Source organism: Ranitomeya imitator, chromosome 1, assembly GCF_032444005.1.
Source record: "Ranitomeya imitator isolate aRanImi1 chromosome 1, aRanImi1.pri, whole genome shotgun sequence".
NCBI lineage: Eukaryota > Metazoa > Chordata > Amphibia > Anura > Dendrobatidae > Ranitomeya > Ranitomeya imitator.
Genome location: NC_091282.1, coordinates 256,574,398 through 256,595,471, shown reverse-complemented (window position 1 = coordinate 256,595,471; position 21,074 = coordinate 256,574,398). Strand labels below are relative to the sequence as shown.

General features: G+C 41.0%; 1 protein-coding gene across 1 annotated transcript in view; it reads right to left on the bottom strand.

The window, feature by feature from the left end:
- The window catches only part of DNAH10 (dynein axonemal heavy chain 10), a 255,018-nt gene that overhangs the window by 109,045 nt on the left and 124,899 nt on the right, over nucleotides 1–21,074 (bottom strand). Inside the window, exons 24-34 of the mRNA XM_069755992.1 lie at nucleotides 18,801–18,979; nucleotides 13,008–13,219; nucleotides 11,780–11,936; nucleotides 9,346–9,579; nucleotides 9,136–9,258; nucleotides 8,767–9,000; nucleotides 4,156–4,379; nucleotides 3,318–3,587; nucleotides 3,050–3,233; nucleotides 2,559–2,693; nucleotides 1,688–1,840 (exon numbers count right to left, since the gene is read on the bottom strand). Of these exons, the coding sequence (XP_069612093.1) occupies nucleotides 1,688–1,840; nucleotides 2,559–2,693; nucleotides 3,050–3,233; nucleotides 3,318–3,587; nucleotides 4,156–4,379; nucleotides 8,767–9,000; nucleotides 9,136–9,258; nucleotides 9,346–9,579; nucleotides 11,780–11,936; nucleotides 13,008–13,219; nucleotides 18,801–18,979 (2,105 nt within the window). The remainder of the gene's footprint in view (nucleotides 1–1,687; nucleotides 1,841–2,558; nucleotides 2,694–3,049; nucleotides 3,234–3,317; nucleotides 3,588–4,155; nucleotides 4,380–8,766; nucleotides 9,001–9,135; nucleotides 9,259–9,345; nucleotides 9,580–11,779; nucleotides 11,937–13,007; nucleotides 13,220–18,800; nucleotides 18,980–21,074) is intronic.

The window sequence follows — 21,074 nt, the reverse complement described above, 5'->3', positions numbered from 1 at the left end:
AATTGTGACCACCTGCTCTCACTAGCAATTCTTGAGAATCCTGCAGCACGCGCGTGCAAAGAGTCACTACAGACTTTTATCAGAAGACCAAACAAACCTTTAAGCAAATTTCTCTAAAATGGGACAATTAACATAAGGAAATACAACATTTTCCAGATCACTTCTTGAGAAATAGTAATTGTGAACAAAAGAGAAAAGCAACAAAAAAAAAACAAACACAAAAGAGTACGGTATATGTCCAAGGCGCAGATTTGGTGCAGGTTTCCTGCGTGAATTTTCTTGCGGAAAATCAACAGCATAATACAGTACCAGCTACATTTTTAAGAGCTTTAAAAAGTCATATACACACTGTGTAAATTTTCCGAATGGAAATTGACCTGCGGATTTTAAAATTTGCATCATGTTAGCGCTTTGCGTGGATTTTATTTCAGACCTCATCCTTTGTGCTGTATTTGGTGAAATGTTGAGGGCTCATACAGATGTCTGTGCAAATCGTTCTGATCTGGGACTGGAATCCACAGACTGGCTGCGGTTCTCACGACCAGAGCGTCACAGCTGGTGGACAGTCTGTGCATTAGTAGTCTGTGCTTGGTCCGATTTGAACGGATGTCTGCATGAGCCCTTAGGGTATGTGCACACGTTAAGTGTTTGGTGCAGGAATTTCTGCACCATTTCTGCATCTCTTGGCAGGATGCGTTTTGATGTGTTTTTAAGGCTATGTGCACACGTTGCGGATTAGCCTTAGGAATTTCTGGTGCGGATTCTGCCTCTCCTGGCAGAAAACGCAGCTGCGGATTTTGTGGTGATCCGCAGAGTTTCTGTGCATTTTTGCTGCGGGTTTTCTTGCGGATTTGCTACGTTTTTTACCCCTGCGGTTTTCTACAATGGAATGGGTACAAAAACGCTGTAAATTCGCAAATAAAAAGTGACATGCTACTTCTTTTAAACCGCAGCGTTTCCGCAGCGGATTTTCCGCAAAGTGCGCACAGCATTTTTTTTTTCTCATTGATTTACATTGTACTGTAAATCAATTGCGGATCTGCAGCGTTTCTGCACCTCAAAAAACGCTGCGGATCCGCAGAGAATCCGCAACGTGTGCACATAGCCTTGCATGTGTTTTTGTTGCAGATTTTTCCCCACTCCTTAGTATGAATGAAATCTGCAGCAAAATCTCTGAGAGAATTGACATGCTGCAGAAATGTTGCAGGAAATCAACATAAAATCCGCATGTGTGCAGGTTACATTAAGCTACGTATGGACAGAGCAAAAGAGAGACAACTCAGAGTAAAAGGCAGTGGATTTTTACCCATTAAAAAATTGATGTTTTGGTGCGTTATTTGATGCCATTGCTGTGCAATTTCTATTACATATTTTCTGCTCTGCCTCATTGATCTCAACGGGGGAAAAAATGCAATAAGTATGCTGAAAAAATTGCATTTTTTTAAAGCACCGTAAGTCCAAATTGGTAGAAAAAATCACATTCATTCTGTTGCCACTGTGAAAAGCTACAGTGCTTTTACCTACATAAAAAAATGCATGGAAAAAGCACAGTAAAAACGATATGTATGAGGAAGTCCTTAATGAGCAATTACTTGATTTTAAGCATATATGAAAAAAAACAAAAGGAGACTGTTTCATAAATCTCTCTGTGGGATATGCAACACATTCAGGTGATCCAGCAACCCACCTGAAATTTCTTCAAGTGATGGATTAAGGCATTACGTATGGTCTGTATCTGAGAGGAAATAACTGAGAGTACCGAGGCGTCAATACGATTAAATTCATCAAAGCAGCCCCATGCTCCGCATTGTGCCAGGCCAGAGAAGATTTTACCAACAGCCTTAAAAAAATGATGAAAAGTTACAAACAAAATTCCGGACTACAGGTTGAACACAACAACAATGGCAGTGCAATGTATTTATTGTACATGAAAGTAAAAATTTATAAAAAGAGTCTGCCAGCAGGATGTCACCCCCAAACTATTCATATGCACATTTGGATCTTTCAAAGATGAGTCCAGCAATACCTTTACATGACCAGTCCTTTCCTCCATTCCTGAGAAATCAGCCTTTGAATTGATACGCAAATGAGGCTGATAGACTGTTGTAGATCTGAAGCCTCTGTCACTCCAGCTCTATTTGCTGTCCTGTTCCACCTCCTCCTTTGTCTCACGTCACACAGCATAGAAGGAGGAGGGCTGGGAATAGAGCTGGAGTGACAGAGGCTTCAGATCTACAATAGCTCTTCAGCCTCATTTGCATGTCAATTCAAACGTTGATTTCTCGGTAACGGAGGAATGAACTGCCCATGTAAACGTATTGCTGGACTTGTTGTTGAAAGAGCTACATGCGCATAAAAATACAGTAAGCATTAAATCCTGCTGACAGATTCCCTACAATATAAGCTATAAAATATTCTTTCTAAATTGCCATATTCTCTACAGTGTGTCTAATAGTAATAAGATAACAGGATGACCTAATAAAGTCATGTTTGCATGTGAATACACTATAAGCACGTGCTCAATAAATAACAAAAACACAAAAAATGATCGAGTTTACCTTGTAGTCCATGCCTTCACCACAGTTTGTCACCACACACAGCAATCCGAGAGCTTTTGCCAGATCTTTAGTTGTCTCAGTTTTACCAGTACCCGCTGGCCCTGCAGGTGCTCCACCCAAATACATGGAGAGCGCCTTAAAAATTAGAAACAAAAACAGACTCTAAAGCTTGCTGACATAGAGCATGGGCAGGAGGCCATTATAACCTTGGTCATACTTAGTACCTAGGTACATTCAATCAAGGTGAATCCCCTTAGCAGATATACAACAAAAGCAATAAGTGGGAAAAAAACACAATTATTTGTTAAATCAGCTATGTCGACTGCATAAAAAAAGACACCACAATGACAGTATAGATTTTATTTCATGGTCAGCATTCTCCATCTATGACAGACCCAGCAAAATATTATCATAAGGTATACAATTCTCTGTCAATGTATGTGTTCTCTCATCATACAACCTAAATGATGTAATAAGATCACACCAGATACCTGTGTAAGAGTGAGATAGATCCGATCAGTCAGAGGCGTAATGACTAGCCTTCCATTTAGACCCATGTACTCATAACCATAGGAAAAGGTTCCAGTGCACTGTCGGACATTCAGTTCATCTGGTTCTCTGTCCCAGTAGAAACGTAATTGACTTTCCCATTCAAACTCGCGGGCATCCATAATGCTAAGAAAAAGGTCAAAAATGTCCATTAGACAGTCGCCAATCACAATGTCAGCTGGCAAGAGCTTATGTTAACATTAAACCCACCTGTCTCTCACAAATATGTCCACAATGTCTCTAGCATGTACGTCAATAATCAGAACAGTATTATACTTTTTCCTGTCGTTTTTACTTAGAGGTTCTGTGATCCGGGTAACTAGTTCGTCAATCTGCTGGTGCATTTTTTTAGCATAGCTCTTCAGTGCTTGTTTCTCTCCTTTTTTAACCTTATGGAAGACATCTTCAACTTCCCAGGTCCACCACACCTGATTACCAGCTAGGACAACCATCCCTTGATACAACAGCATCCAGTCTACCCTGTAAAATTAACGTAGACCAAAAATAAGAAGGAGGCAATTACTTAGTTTATTATTTAAGGGGTTTCCAATCTAAGACCCACAGCATGTTCTATCTTTCTGATTGATGCAGGTCCCATCTCTGGATCCCACACCTATGTCAAGACTGTCAAGTACCATTGTAGATGCAGAGCATGAAATAAAGAGTTGTTTATTGTCTTCTCTCTCATGTTATACAACGGGTTACTTACATTGCAAAATCTTGAAAAGAGTTGTGCGATCTATCTTGAAAATGTTGGAACAAATAAATAAATATTTTTACTATTTCTTAGGATCACCTATCACTTTATTCACCCTGACAACTCTGTTAATTTGGTATTTGCATTCAGGATGATTTGGAAAGTGTTAGTGTACAAGCACTTGAGACATTCTCTAAAAACCAATATTTGAAATACCGAAGCGAAACGCACTTTGAAGGGCTAAGTTCTTATGCTGATACAGCTTGGAGTCCTATCATGTTCTTTTTAGTCAAGTTGACTATAGAAATATATGGTTCGCATAATTATAAGATGGTGATATATGCACAGTACCTGCTCTTATCCTCACAATATCTAAATATGGCCTCCTTAGTAATGAGTCTGTTGGTTCTCCTCATTTCCTGCAGTACAGCAGTCATCCAATCCTCCACGCGACCTTCAGCAGCTATAGCCTGGCGGAATGCCATCTCCTCTCCCTCAGCTGAGATCATCCCTGTCGCCAACATTTCACCATTGTCTCCATCTTGGAATCTCAGTGATGCAATGTTATCATACATCTGCAATAAAGTAGGTGTTCAGGTATGTATAATGTTTAGTCTAAATGTAGGAGAATCTTTCATTACATACAGTATCTTGAAAAAGTATTCATACCCGTGAACGTTTCCACATTTTTTCACTTTACATCCATAAGCATAAGTGTATTTTATTGTGATTTTATGTGATATACTGTATGTGCCAAAGTAGAAAGTATCTGTGAAGTAGAAAGGGAATGATGCATGTTTTTTTAAATTTTTTAAATCTGAAAATTGTGACGTGCATTTGTATTCAGTCCCCAGTAGACGGATACCCATAAATGAAATCCTGACTGACCAATTACATCCACATATTTAGTAAATTGCGTCCACCTGTGAGTAATTTATTCTTAGTATAACTACAGATGTTTTGTGAAGAAGGCCTCAGAGGTTTGTTTGAGAGCATTTGACAGCATCATAGAGACCAAGGGACACATCAGACAGGTCAGGGATAAAGTTGTGAAGAAGAGTAAAGTAGAGTTTGGTTGTAAAAGTTGCCTAAGCTCTGAACATCTCATGGAGCACTTTTCAATCAGTCATACAAATATGAATAGTATGGCACAACTGCAAACCTACCAAGACATACCTAGACTGACATCCCAAGCAAGGAGAGCACTAATTAGAAAAGCAGCCAAGTGGCCCATGGTCACTCTGGAGTAGTTGAGGAGATGATGAGGAGATGCACAGCTCAGGTGGGAGAATCTGTCCACAGGACAACTATTAGTCGTATACTCCAGAAATCTGGCCTTCATGGAAGAGTGGCAAGAAGAAAGACAATTTTGAAAGTTTTAAGAAGTCCTTTTGCAGTTTCAAAAAAAGCCACATAGGGCACACAGCTAGCATGTGGAAGTGTCAAGCTCAGTCACTACTCACAGGTAAGCCGCGAGACAGGGTAGTCAGGAGGTCCGAGGTCAGATACCGGGAGAGCTTGTAGTACAGAGGGGTAAGTCAAAGGCGTGGACTGGAAACAGTCCAGATTTAAATGCCAGAATGCCAGAAAGGTACAGTATGTCAAAACCAGGGAGTACAACAAGCAAATAGTCAGAGGCCAAGTCCAGGTCAGATACCAGAAGTCAGGGAGCGTCCAAAGCAGATGGGACACTCCACGAGAATTGTCACAACAGACCCAAAATCATAGACAGAAGTCAGACACAGAGCAAACAAACAAGTCTAAAGCAAAGCTACAACTGAAAATCTGGTGCTCACAGCAAGCCAGCTAAATACCTAGCAAATCATTTGAGGATGGGAGGCACCCAGGGAAATGCCTGCAGACTAAACAAGATGGAGCAGCAGGGCAGTCAATCAAAATGCTGACAGCCCAGCACACTCCAGGATTAAAATTGGATGACTGAACTGTCACTCACAAAACCAACAGTTCAGCACATTTCAGATTCCATAGGTCTGCTGAGCCATCACTAACAGTGTCCCTAGACCACAGTCAGTTATGAAACCTTGACAGGAAGAAGGTGTTAAAGAGAAATTAATATTCACTGCTCCACATGCCCATAATCCCTCCCACCTCTATGCACTGAAGCCCATGCAGAGAGATGGGAGGGTCTATGGGCATGGGCAGCAGTGAATATTCATTTCTCTTTAATAGCAGGCATACTGTTAGCTGGACGGGGCGATCACAGCAATATACGTGTGGAGCAGTGAATATTCATTTCTCTTTAATAGCGGGCACAGTAGCAGCAGCCACCAACTTCCTGCACCTGCTGGGTGATCACATGTGCCCACTATTAAACAGAATGAATTTTCACTGCTCCCCACCCCCATGGGAGTGCAGAGCAGTGAATATTCAATCTCTTTAGTAGCGGGCACAAGTGATCGTCCAGCATGAAGCCGAAGGCTTCGGCTTACAGTGAGCCTGCTATTAAAGAGAAATGAATACTCGCTTCTTCACATGCCCATAGTGGTGTGGGGAGCAGGGAGTATTCTGTCAGAAGTCCTTGGCTTGTAAGCAGTACATGACGTCACTGCCATGTGCTGCTTACAAGCATAAATCAGCTGCTGGCATCAGAACAGGATGCTGTGAGGAAGCGCAGGGAAGATAAGTAGAACGGTTAATTTTTTTATGTTTTTCTGATGAGGGCCATGCATACCAGGATAGGGATGAGGGAACCATGCATACCAGGATAGGGATGAGGGGGCTATGCATACCAGGATAGGGATGAGGTGGCCATGTATACCAAAATAGGGATGAAGGGGGCCATGTATACCAGGATAGGGTTGAGGGGCCCATGCACACCAGGATGGGGATGAGAGGGTCATGCATGCCAAAATGGGGATGTGGGGACCATGTATACCAGAATGGGGTGAGGGGACCATGTATAGAAGAATGGGGATGAGGGGGCCATATATAGCTGGATAGGTGACATATATACCAGGATTTGGAATATTTGTACAGAATTGACTACATTTTTTGCTTCAATTTTTTTTTCTATTTTCCTCCTCTAAAACCTGGGTGCGTCTTATCGTACGGTGCATCTTATAGTCTGAAAAATACAGTAACATGTCAGAAGAGAGAGAAATGGTGTCCCAAGCCCCTCACGGTACCATAGTACCGGATACACCATCCCCAGCCATCCTTCTCCTCTTCATGAAGCAAAATGGCGGGCGCATGGGCAGCGTACCCGCCAAGATCTGCGGGCCAGCACCCAGTAACTACAGGAATTTTCCTATTAATTCTTAACATTTGATCACTGTAATAGCATCTATCACAGTAATCAAAATCTCAATCATTAGTATATAGGACAGTAGTTGTGCTGTGCCTCACTGTGCACTCCCTTGATCACCCCCCACCAGTGTCATGCATCCCCTAAGTCAGATTATAACATTTTTAATTTTGTTATTTTATCATTTCTATATCTTTATTTTTTCCCCATAAGGGTTAGGCTAGGTTTAGGGTTGGCTTAGGTTTTTTCAAAAGATACAAAAAAAAATGATGACGATATATTCAATATGACAACCTAATGTTATCAAATTCTGTTTAGTATCTTTGGGTTCAAAATCCCCACTATACCCCTGGATAAAATCCTTGAGGTTTGTAATTTCCAAAATGGGGTCACTTGTGGGGGGTTCTGCTGCTTAGAGGCTTAGAGGCTCCGCAAATGTGACATGTCGCCCGCAATCTCTTTCAGTGATACTTGTGTTCCAAAATTCAAATATTGCTCCTTCCACTCCGAGCCTTGCCGTTTGTCCAAACAATACTTTTTGATTACATGTGGGGTATCGCTGTGTTTATAAGAAAGTGGGGAACCAACTGTGGTGTCAACTTTTTGGGGGAATGTCTTTCAAAAGTGAAAAAATTGAAGCTAAAGCAACATTTTAGAGGTAAAATTTTAATTATTTTTTTCCTTCCACTTTGCATTAATTCCTGTGTAGTACCTGAAGGGTTAAAAAAAATCCTGATAGCAGTTTTTAAGTATTTGAGGGATTGTGTGTTTTTAAACGGTATCACTTATGGGGAGTTTACGATATATAGGTCCCTCAAAGTCCATTTAAATCTGAATATGTCTCTAAAGAAACAGGTTTTGTAAATTTGCTGAAAAAAATAGGAAATTGCTGCTAAACGTTTAACCCCTCTAACATCCTAACAAAATAAAAGAACGTTTGGAAAATGCTGCAGATGTAAAGTAAATACATGGGAAATGTTATTTAATAATTATTTTGTACAGCGTGACTAACTGGTTTAAGGATATAAACATTGAAAGTTTGAAATTGAAAAAAGAATTTCAACATTTTAGTCAAAATTGAATTGTTTTTCACAAATAAAACAAGTCATATCGAACAAAATTTACCACCATCATGTAGTACAATATGAATCGAAAAAAAACAAACCCAGAATCAGTGGGATCCATTGAAGCGTTCCAGAGTTATTACCTCATAAAGTGACACTGGTCAGATTTCTATAATTTGGCCTGGTCATTAGGGTCAAAATTTGTTTGGTCACTAAGGGGTTAAGTTTGTGGGTATAACGTGAAAAAATATGGAAAATTTCACTGGGTATGAACACTTTTTTAAGGCACTTTATGTTAGATAGCTCTGTTACATGTTTATTTGAACAGATGCTAATTATGCAAATTGTCTCTTCAGAGAGGAAGAGAACTAGAACTCTAGTGCCACCTACCGGCCGCGACCAATCAGCGACGCGGGATTTCCGTGACAGACAAACAGACAGAAGTGACCCTTAGACGATTATATAGATAGATTGTAGGCTAATTCCACAGCTTTTCAGTCTATTAGAGACCATGTCAAGTAGCAATGTAGTACGAAACGCTGTATGTTTTCATGGTATTATAATATCACAGAAATATAGTAAATAATAAATGATAGTAATAATAAACGATATTAGACAGTATAAAGAAGTCACCTTGATAATGTGCTCCTGAACACAAGTGGGATCACTGCTACCCAGGATACTGAGCAGCTCATCATCTGATATGAAGAAGAATCGAGGAAAAGCATTTCTCTTGGAGTCCAAGTAATCATTTAGACTCTTTTGACACTTCTCAAGACCCTCACTTAGGTTTTGTAAGTCAAACAATCGATTTGAGGCCAGACAGCAACGCTTTATTACCGGATCCTTCACAGTATCTGACATTATCTGAAAGATTACATAAAGACATTGTAACAGAGGGAGGAAATCTCTTAAAAATAAAAGTACAGGTATGTTAAGAACAATTATTACTTTCATGATCAATAATAATAATAATCCAATTATTATTTTACCTAGACTTACCCTTTTAAATATTTTATGAATATTGTCAAATTTTTTCGCCTCATCTGGCAGCTGTGACCTGATATCACCTCCAATAAAAATACTCTCCAAATACATCCATTTTCGTTGAACTACCATCCATACCTGTAAACCAGACAAACAATATTGATTATCATTTTACAAAAAATGTAAAAGGATTTTAAGTAAAATTAATAATAATTCTGCACTTACTGCAATTACTTCTCCAATGAGAGAAAGCGTCTTTTCCCACTGTTGTACTGTATTCAGGAAAGGACCAACAAAGCGACTTCCAGAAATACTCTGTAGGTTCATAGCATTGTCATCAAGTATTTGTAGGAAATCATCAACAGACCCCAGTATGCTACCACGGTCTTGAGTGCCCTTTATATACCTCTGTACGGTAAATTTCATATTTTCCCAAGTATCTATAATTTCTTTAACGCCCTAAATAAAAAAAGAGGAAAACAAAATCTGTAGTTGATTGCATATCAAATTACCGTACTTAAAAGGAATCTATCACCATATAAATGCAGCCCAATCTAATGGCATCACGTAATACAACAGCGTGAGCTGAGTTGACGGATACATAGTTTTGTGAAAAAGATTTAGTATATCTGTGTTTTACTCATTTAATCCTTTGCTCTTTCTGGGATTTTTGGTCCCGTGGGCAGTCTTATCAGTGACTGGCAGCTTTCTTTGAATAAGTGCACCTATAGAGATAGCTGTGAACAACTGATAACCACTGATCGGACCACCCACTGGACCAAAAATCTGAGACAGAGCAGTGAATTAACCCCTTAACAGCTTATGACATACTATGTCCATCGTAAGTCTGCCTGCTTTTGATGCAGGCTCGCAGGCCGAGCCTGCATCTTTCCCAGCAGATAATGACTGCAGTATTCAGCTATCATCTGCCTCTAACAGCCGTGGGTGGAGCTGAGCTCCAATAAACTGTTAACTGCTGCTGTCAATCTGTGACAGCGGCATCAAAAGCACACCGGCAGGAGGGCACTCCGTTCTATCCCTTCTTGTGGGCCAACGATGTGTTGCCATGACAGCCAGTGGTCTGCTGAAGACCCCTGTGTCTGTCATCATGGTACTTCTGTGAAACCAAGCTTGTGACTGGGGTTCATAGGAGATTGTGATTTCTGCATTGCTGTATATAGCACAAGCAATCAAATGATCGAAGGTTCAAATTCACTAAAGACTAACAAATACCGTATGTACTTGTGTATAAGCCGAGATTTTCAGCACATTTTTTTGTGCTGAAAACGCCCCTCTCGGCTTATGCACGAGTCATTGCCAGCGGAAATGGGGGGTACAGAAGACATCATACTCACCCTCCTGGTGTCATCCCCGCATATCAGTCCCTGCATCTCGGTCGCCCGGAATCTCTCTTCTTGTCTTCCTTCCTGTGCTGAGTGGTCACATGGGTACCGCTCATTAAAGTAATGAATATGCACGCGTCTCCACTTCCATAAGCGTGGAGCGCATATTCATTACTTTAATGAGCGTTATCACTGACCGATCAGCACAGGAAGGAAGACAGGAAGAGAGATGCTGGCGCCCGAGATGAAGGGATTGATATGCAGCACCAGGAGGGTGAGTAGGACTGGGGGAGGGTGAGCCATGCGATATTCACCTGTCCACGTTCCACCGCCACACTGTGTCTTCCGGGTCCTCTGGCTGTGATGTTCTGATCAGAGGGCTCGATGATGTGGTTAGTGTGCGCCCTCTGCCTGAACAGTCACTGAAGAGAGCCGACAATGCTGAGGAGCAGCGACGAGGAGAATATGTCATTTTTTTTTTAATCACAGCAGCAGCAGCATTATATAGGGGCATATTTTAATATGGAACATCTTATGTGGCCATCATTATCCTTTCAGCATTATATGGAGCATATTTTAATATGGATCATCTTATGGGCGATCATTAACCTTTGTACAGCATTATATGGGGCATATTTTTGTATGGAGCATCTTATAGGGCCATCATTAACCTTTTTAGAGCATTATATGGGGCATATTTTAATATGGAGCATCTTATGGGGCCTTCATTAACCTTTATGGAGCATTATATGGGTATATTTTTGTATGAGGCATCTTATGGAGCCATCATTAACTTTTATGGAGCATTATATGGGTATATTTTTGTATGGGGCATCTTATGGAGCCATCATTATCCTTTATGCAGCATTATATGGGGCATATTTTTGTATGGAGCATCTTATGGGGCCCATCATGAACTTTATGGAGCATTATATGGGGCGTATTTTGTATTGAGCATCTTATGGAGCTCCTGATTCAATATGGATATTCAAAAACATTTATCCTACTGATGTCTCAATTAATTTTACTTTTATTTGTATCTATTTTTATTTTTGAAATTTATCAGTAGCTGCTGCATTTCCCACCCTAGGCTTATACTCGAGTCAGTAAGTTTTCCCAGTTTTTTGTGGCAAAATTAGGTGGCTCGGTTTATACTCGGGCCGGCTTACACTCGATACAGTACTGTGAAATGTAAAAAAAAATATATAAAAAAGCTGAAATCACCTCCAAAATTACAATTGAATCTCTCACTCATTTCTTTGTTGTATATCCATCAATTTATCATTTACTAATATTTCCCACCGTGTAAGTCTTACCTTTTCTATGCTAAGCTCTTTAACTGCTGATGCTACAATGTCACTGATGACATCAGTATACTTGTGTAATTCCATGGCAAACATGTTCTCCAGGGTGAACGTGTCAGGATTCATTTCAAAACTTGTCCCTGTTTTGGTCATCAGATCCTTCCAATGTCTGAAAGTATGAAATGCAATAAACTATATCATGAACTCATGCAGACAAGCAAGGGCTTGCGCAGACGTTCATGGATCTCAGTCTGATTAAGGACCGCGATGCAAGGATTGGCCACAGATCTCCTGACCCGATCATGTCAGCCTCATAGAAACATATGAAGCTGATATGCTCTTTGACTGGACCGAGATCCACAGACGTCTGCATGAGCCCTAAGTAAGTACTCATTCAGATGTCAGTTTTTCTCATATGAGTTCCATCTTTGGTTTTCACAGATAGAGTGGTCATTATAAAATCACACAAACATAATCAATTTTTATCTAAGTCTCAGATAAAACTTGCCAATTCTAGTGTATGGGTATGGCCATATTCACATGTTCAGTATTCAGTTAGTATTTTACCTCAGTATATGTAAGCCAAAAACTGGAATCGAACAATCAGATGAAAAGTAGAATAGAAACACGTCACCACTTCTCCATTTTTCACCCACTCCTGGTTTTGACTTACAAATACTGAGAGAAGATACTGACCAAATAATGAAGGTGTAAACTTGGCCTTAGTGAAAAAGTAAGACAACACTCAGATGCCATCTGTCTGATGTCCGTATTTCATGGACTGTTAGGAGAAGCTTGAGAAACCTCCATCAGTTATTTTTTTTTATTTGACAAAAACTGATGAAACTCTGACCAAACTCTGATGGTAAAAACAGACACACTAATTAACATGTGAAGAAATTCATCAAAAACACTGAGAAAATTAGGAGTTTTTTGTGTAAGACAAAAATCACTGATGTATGAATGAGCTCTAAGTAAAGATTTAGCACCAAATTAACGTGGAGAAAAATATCTAAAAAGAAAATACATTTATTTCTACCAATGGAAATGTTTGCTTCTAATGAACAGCATTTTTTGCAAGTCCCATCAATGAACTTATATAGGAAAAGCATTTTACATATATTGCAATTTGCCTTCCAGAAACTAAGCATAGTCATGCTTCACCTTCTGAATTTCATATGATTTTATAACAGAATAACATCTGCATTAACAGCCTACAATACTCAAAAAAGATCCATACCTATCTCTCAAAGCTTCATTCTTCAGATCAAGGAGTAAAGGAATAGAGTCTTTAAACTCTTTCATTTTAGACTCAAGGTAAAAAGCCACTGGTAGACTGCGAATTTCTTTGGAAAGTTTTCTAAAAGTTTTAAGAAATCCATCAATTCCATCTTGGAGAATCTGAACATTTAAATTTGCCCATAGAGTTTGAGACCATTCTTCTTTGGCAAGCTAAAGACATAAATACTTACATTTGTTATAACGCTACAGAAATGATACGGATTAAACAAAAATAATACGTAGACCAATAAATATTATTTTCAAACAATCTTTTTCTGTTGTAAATTATAAATTCATATAACACAAAAATGCAGGTCTAGATTAAGGCCTCAGAATATGTCAGAGCCATAAGCGCAGAGGCGTATCTGGGGGGATTGGGTGCAGCTGGAAGGGGATCATTGGGCCGCCTGATGCGGCGGTTCGAGGTGCCTCCCCAGAAGCTGCATTTTGCTGCCCCCCAGATTGGGAGTCCACCATTCTCTAAGCCAGCTGTCATGCTGACAGCTGGCTCAGAAAAGGTGCAGAGCAAAGGCTCCCAGTGATCAATTGTGCGAGTGCAGTTGAAGCCCTGACCGCTGGGTCAGGGTAACGTCAGCAGCATGTTCAGGTCATGTGATCACGCTGCTGACGTCATTTGACGGCGCTGTAGAGGTGGAAACAACATTGGTGGTAAGTGTTCAAGTGGAGCAGAAAACACCAAAGATTTAGTGTAATGTGGGGGGGTTTCAGAAAGATTTGAAGACACAGTTTGGCGAGCAAGGAAGGGATGGGTGCAGACACAATATGGGGAAAGGGAGAAATTTTAAGACACAGTATGAGGAGCAAGTAGGGTAGAGAGGGTGCATGTATAATGAAATAGTATGGGTAGATGGATGCAGACACAGTATGGTGAGTGGGGAGATTGGTGCAGACACAGAATAGGAAGGGTGAGTGCGGACACAGTATGGGGAGCAAAGGGGGAATGTATGCAGACATAATATAGGAAGCAAAGGAGGGGATGGGTGCAGACAGTATGGTGAGTGAGGGGATGGGTGAAGACACAGCATGAAGGAGAAAGGGGGAGAATGTATGAGGATACAGTATGAGGGTGATAGGATGGATGCAGACACAGTATGAGAAACGAGGGTGATGGGATGGGTGTTGAAACAATATGGGGAGTAAGGGAGGGGATGGGTGCGAACACAGTATGGTGAGTGGGGGATGGGTGTGATCACAGCATGAGCATGAGGAGTGAGGGGGGAATGTATGAAAAATAAACACAGTATAAGGAGCTAGGAAGAATATTTGCATACACAGTATTGGCAGCGACGGTGATGGGATGGGTGCGGAGAAAGTATGAGGAGTGAGGATGATGGATGTAGACATAATATGGGATGTGAGCAAGGGGATGGGTGCAGACAGCATGGTGAGTGGGGGATGGGTGCGTACATATAAGTTTGAGTATCGAGGGGGGAATGTATGCGGACATAGTATGATGAACGAGGAGAACAATGTATGTGGACACAGTATGGGGAACAAGGGTGATAGTATGGGTGAGGACACAGCATGGGGAGTCGGGGAGATGTGTGAGAAAGCAGTATGGAGAGCAAGAAGGTAAATATTTGAGGAACCAGTATGGTTAGTAGGGTGGATGTGAGAGGCGACAGCATGAGGAGGGAGGGTGGAAACATGTGAGACTATTCAGGGAAATACTATGAAGAGACTGAGTAGTGTGGGAGGTAAAATGGTGGGACAGTGTAAGTGCACAGCCAGGAGGTGACAGTATGCCAAGGAGAAGGAGACATGCGTGGTTATCAAATGAAAATGAATTGAGCGAGGCCGGACACGTCAGAATGTGGCCAGAAGTATACAAATCGCACACTTGTGCTCATGTGACTGTGCACTCTTGTCACTGGCAAGGGAGAATCCTAAAAGTGTACAATGCATGCACTGTGAGAATTCAGAAGCTTGCAGTCACCTAGAGTGACTGCAGACTTTCATCTCAAACCTGCAAAAGCACTTTAATTATAAAATGATGTACTGTAGAATGCCAATCCTAACAGTGTGTAATATACTCAATGTCAGGATTCAGCTCTGCTTGCTGGTTCCATCAGTCATCACATAACCACTTCACTCATTTGCTATTTTCATACTTATAGTCACAAGACAACTAGCTTTTCTTCCTGCTTCTCTCAGTTTTTCACTGAACATTGAGAGAATTAAGAAGAACAGCTCGTCGGCACACGACTGTAAGTGTGCAAATTGCATATGTGCTTGGGATGGAGGAAGGCGCCAAATTGATTTCTTGCCTCGGGGGCCGGAAAACCTATATACACCTCTATCAGAGGTCGTATGAACATACATGGGAGTGGGAAACTATAGCCACTCCATGGTGATTTACAGACTTCTGGGGGAAATACCTCCATAATGTAGAACCCAATGGCTATCATGACTACAGAATCATATAGAATATTACAGAACAAAGACATTGCAGAGGAAATCTCATTTATATGTATAATTATCTGTGTGGTCAATACAAAGGACTGTAACATGATTTATTCCTTCCAAAAATCTTACTAAGGACTAAGGGGCACTCATTACAGGTGGTTTATAAAGTCGATTCCCGGCAGCTAAATAGGAAAGGGTTCCTTACAGTTAGAGCAGTCAGACTGTGGAATACCCTACCACAAGATCTAGTAATGGCAGACACTATAACAGCTTTAAAAAAGGGATGGATGCTTTTCTCACAAGAATTGGCATTGTGAGGTAATCTAGCGATATAGGATGTGTAACTGATGGAAAAAGGTTGAACTTGATGGACCCGAGTCTTTTTTTCAACAAATATAACTATGTCACTATGTAAGATGTTTAGAACAGGCTCTTTGCACAACTATAGAAGCGCTTGTGCTATGTGGCATCGGTATTTACATTTTACACATTAATTGGCTGCATTACATTTACCCCAAAAATAGGCGTTCTTTACACAGACCTCCAGAAATGTACACCTCACAATGCCATCACATAAAAAAGGTCAAAACATGTTCTTACATCTTCCCTTCATGGGTATAACTTAAGAAAAGGATAAAAAAGCAAGATCTATGATGGATGTGAAATATCTATTACAGAGGTTTTCTCATGTTTCATCTTCAGGAGCACATTGCTTCTCAGCCTCATGGCTTCCTGTTTGCAAGGAGTGGTGTGCTCCTGAAGACCATGAAATGCTCTGCTGGCCCCAACTGTTTGCCTTCCGATGCTGTAAGCACAGACAGTTTTGCCTCTACAGTATCGGAAGAGCACAATAGCACTAAACCTGGCCAGATTGTGTGCTGAAGCGATCACGCCAGCTTTAAATCAGTGCTTACAAGCTCTCTTAGGCTGGGATCACACATGCGAGAAATACAGCCGAGTCTCGCATGTTAATACCCGACATTGCCGCCGTCACTCAGGAGCGGAACGTGCGGCTGCATAGCAATACATGCAGCTGCACGCTCCGCTCCTGAGTGACGGTGGCAATGCCGGGTGTTAACATGTGAGATTCGGCCGTATTTCTCACATGTGTGATCCCGGCCTTAAAGGGACACTGTCACCTGAATTTGGAGGGAACAATCTTCAGCCATGGAGGCGGGGTTTTTGATTCACCCTTTCCTTACCCGCTGGCTGCATGCTGGCTGCAATATTTGACTGAAGTTCATTCTCTGTCCTCCGTAGTACATGCCTGCACAGTGCAATCTTGCCTTGCGCAGGCGTGTACTATGGAGGACAGAGAATGAACTTCAATCCAATATTGCAGCTAGCATGCAGCCAGCGGGTAAGGAAAGGGTGAATCAAAAACCCAAAAACCCCGCCTCCATGGCTGAAGATTGTTCCCTCCAAATCCAGGTGACAGTGTCCCTTTAAAAAGTGCTTGCAAGCACTATCATGTATGGCCACAAGTTCTAAACTGCAGATGTGGCCGGTTATCTAGATGCAGTGGGGCAAAAAAGTATTTAGTCAGTCAGCAATAGTGCAAGTTCCACCACTTAAAAAGATGAGAGGCGTCTGTAATTTACATCATAGGTAGACCTCAACTATGGGAGACAAACTGAGGAAAAAAAATCCAGAAAATCACATTGTCTGTTTTTTTAACATTTTATTTGCATATTATGGTGGAAAATAAGTATTTGGTCAGAAACAAAATTTCATCTCAATACTTTGTAATATATCCTTTGTTGGCAATGACAGAGGTCAAACGTTTTCTGTAAGTCTTCACAAGGTTGCCACACACTGTTGTTGGTATGTTGGCCCATTCCTCCATGCAGATCTCCTCTAGAGCAGTGATGTTTTTGGCTTTTCGCTTGGCAACACGGACTTTCAACTCCCTCCAAAGGTTTTCTATAGGGTTGAGATCTGGAGACTGGCTAGGCCACTCCAGGACCTTGAAATGCTTCTTACGAAGCCACTCGTTCGTTGCCCTGGCGGTGTGCTTTGGATCATTGTCATGTTGAAAGACCCAGCCACGTTTCATCTTCAATGCCCTTGCTGATGGAAGGAGGTTTGCACTCAAAATCTCACGATACATGGCCCCATTCATTCTTTCATGTACCCGGATCAGTCGTCCTGGCCCCTTTGCAGAGAAACAGCCCCAAAGCATGATGTTTCCACCACCATGCTTTACAGTAGGAATGGTGTTTGATGGATGCAACTCAGTATTCTTTTTCCTCCAAACACGACAAGTTGTGTTTCTACCAAACAGTTCCAGTTTGGTTTCATCAGACCATAGGACATTCTCCCAAAACTCCTCTGGATCATCCAAATGCTCTCTAGCAAACTTCAGACGGGCCCGGACATGTACTGGCTTAAGCAGTGGGACACGTCTGGCACTGCAGGATCTGAGTCCATGGTGGCGTAGTGTGTTACTTATGGTAGGCCTTGTTAAATTGGTCCCAGCTCTCTGCAGTTCATTCACTAGGTCCCCCCGCGTGGTTCTGGGATTTTTGCTCACCGTTCTTGTGATCATTCTGACCCCACGGGGTGGGATTTTGCGTGGAGCCCCAGATCGAGGGAGATTATCAGTGGTCTTGTATGTCTTCCATTTTCTAATTATTGCTCCCACTGTTGATTTCTTCACTCCAAGCTGGTTGGCTATTGCAGATTCAGTCTTCCCAGCCTGGTGCAGGGCTACAATTTTGTTTCTGGTGTCCTTTGACAGCTCTTTGGTCTTCACCATAGTGGAGTTTGGAGTCAGACTGTTTGAGGGTGTGCATAGGTGTCTTTTTATACTGATCACAAGTTTAAACAGGTGCCATTACTACAGGTAATGAGTGGAGGAAAGAGGAGACTCTTAAAGAAGAAGTTACAGGTCTGTGAGAGCCAGAAATCTTGATTGTTTGTTTCTGACCAAATACTTATTTTCCATCATAATATGCAAATAAAATGTTAAAAAAACAGACAATGTGATTTTCTGGATTTTTTTTTCTCAGTTTGTCTCCCATAGTTGAGGGAGGTCTACCTATGATGTAAATTACAGACGCCTCTCATCTTTTTAAGTGGTGGAACTTGCACTATTGCTGACTGACTAAATACTTTTTTGCCCCACTATAATAAGCAATAAAATGAAACATCTCTCAGTTCTTGAGAAGACAGAAAATTTTTATGAACAAGTACATTTCAAACATTCTTCTTTTTACAAGAACTTTGCAATGTTTAAAATGATGATCCTGAAACTAACCCTTTATAAATACCTTTTAGATTTTACTGTGTATAATAGCCCAGCAAGGGTTACCCATGTACAAACCTTTTGTGCACTGTAGATATCATAAATTTGACGCAAACCCTTCATTTCTTTTTGCACTTGTAAGAGTTCAGGATACATAGTTATAGGAAGATCAAAAAGTTTTTCAGCATTCGCCAACTCCTGTCTGTTCTTTTCGTACTTCACCAGCTCTTTTTCATAGGCTGCAAGAATCTGTAAACCTGTAAGCAGCCAAACAGATGTATTTTCCATTAGATGTCAGATGTAATTAAAATAATCGTTAAAAAACACTTTAACCATAGAACGATTACGGTACTCAAATGTTGAGAAGTTGAGTGTTAAAAACATATTTGTTGTAATTCCCTGTTAGTTACAATCATTTGACCATTAAACAATATGTATTATTATTATTTAGATATCTAATAAAGCATAAACTCTACATAAAACTCAGAGCAGTGATTTTCCAGTGACTACTATTTGATCAGTAGAAAATGATAATTTTAATAAAGTGGCATTAGCATCATTAGTGCTCCTCATCAAAAACCCACTGCCAAAAGAAGTTGTATTATGTGGGACCAGCCTAACAGCTTGGATGTAAGCAAGATCACATCAATTTCCCATGATCCAAAGATCAAGGCAACTATATTTATATATGGATGCTAATATTGTATTAGGTTCTTTAAAGAACAATGCAGATTAATCATACATTAAAATGACAATTTTTACACAATATAACGTGGCCTTTGGACAAATTACTCATAGGTTGGACCAAGCGGGAATTGCGCATTGGACTCAAATAACATGCCTATAACATTATTATAGGCCATTCCGTACTTAAACATTATATAGAGGGTCATAATAGCACATTAGAGGGTGCTTCTTTGTGAGGGACAGAAAAAAAAAATCAAGCAACACTGGAGAGGTGGAAATTATTTGCATCAAATGTCCAGAGCGGAAAGTTGCAGGACAGGGGCAGTCTCAAAAGGAGGGGGGCCTACTGATGGAAGAGTCTACTTCAGCTGGATGTGTGTCTCAGGATGCACATCCAGCTGAAGTGTATTGTAGCACAGTGACCCTACGGATCACAGCACTGCAATAAATGCAGCCGGCCAATCAGAGGTCGGCAACTGATGTCACCCTTCCAGTGGCGCACACTTTCTATCAATGCTCCTGTATCTACCAGCAGACTGCTGCTTTTGGATCTATCGGGGACATTCTGCATATAGTTGGACCATAGGACACACAAGCATATTTCCAATACAATCTTACTATATATTTGTAGGCTCTATATTTCCAGTGCGGAACATAACATCGTAAGAAACTGATGTGTGTGAACCAAATTCTGTATGTGGAAGTTACTTTACAAGTGCACAACAGCCCAGTTGGCTACATCTACATCTACATCGATATTTGCAGATGATACAAAACTATGTAAAGCAGTTAATACAAGTGAAGATAGTATTCTGCTACAGATGGATCTGGATAAGTTGGAAACTTGGGCTGAAAGGTGGCAGATGAGGTTTAACAATGATAAATGTAAGGTTATACACATGGGAAGAGGGAATCAATGTCACCATTACACACTGAATGGGAAACCACTGGGTAAATCTGACAGGGAGAAGGACTTGGGGATCCTAGTTAATGATAAACTTACCTGGAGCAGCCAGTGCCAGGCAGCAGCTGCCAAGGCAAACAGGATCATGGGGTGCATTAAAAGAGGTCTGGATACACATGATGAGAGCATTATACTGCCTCTGTACAAATCCCTAGTTAGACTGCACATGGAGTACTGTGTCCAGTTTTGGGCACCGGTGCTCAGGAAGGATATAATGGAACTAGAGAGAGTACAAAGGAGGGCAACAAAATTAATAAAGGGGATGGGAGAACTACAATACCCAGATAGATTAGCGAAATTAGGATTATTTAGTCTAGAAAAAAGACGACTGAGGGGCGATCTAATAACCATGTATAAGTATATAAGGGGACAATACAAATATCTCGCTGAGGATCTGTTTATACCAAGGAAGGTGACGGGCACAAGGGGGCATTCTTTGCGTCTGGAGGAGAGAAGGTTTTTCCACCAACATAGAAGAGGATTCTTTACTGTTAGGGCAGTGAGAATCTGGAATTGCTTGCCTGAGGAGGTGGTGATGGCGAACTCAGTCGAGGGGTTCAAGAGAGGCCTGGATGTCTTCCTGGAGCAGAACAATATTGTATCATACAATTAGGTTCTGTAGAAGGACGTAGATCTGGGGGATTTATTATGATGGAATATAGGCTGAACTGGATGGACAAATGTCTTTTTTCGGCCTTACT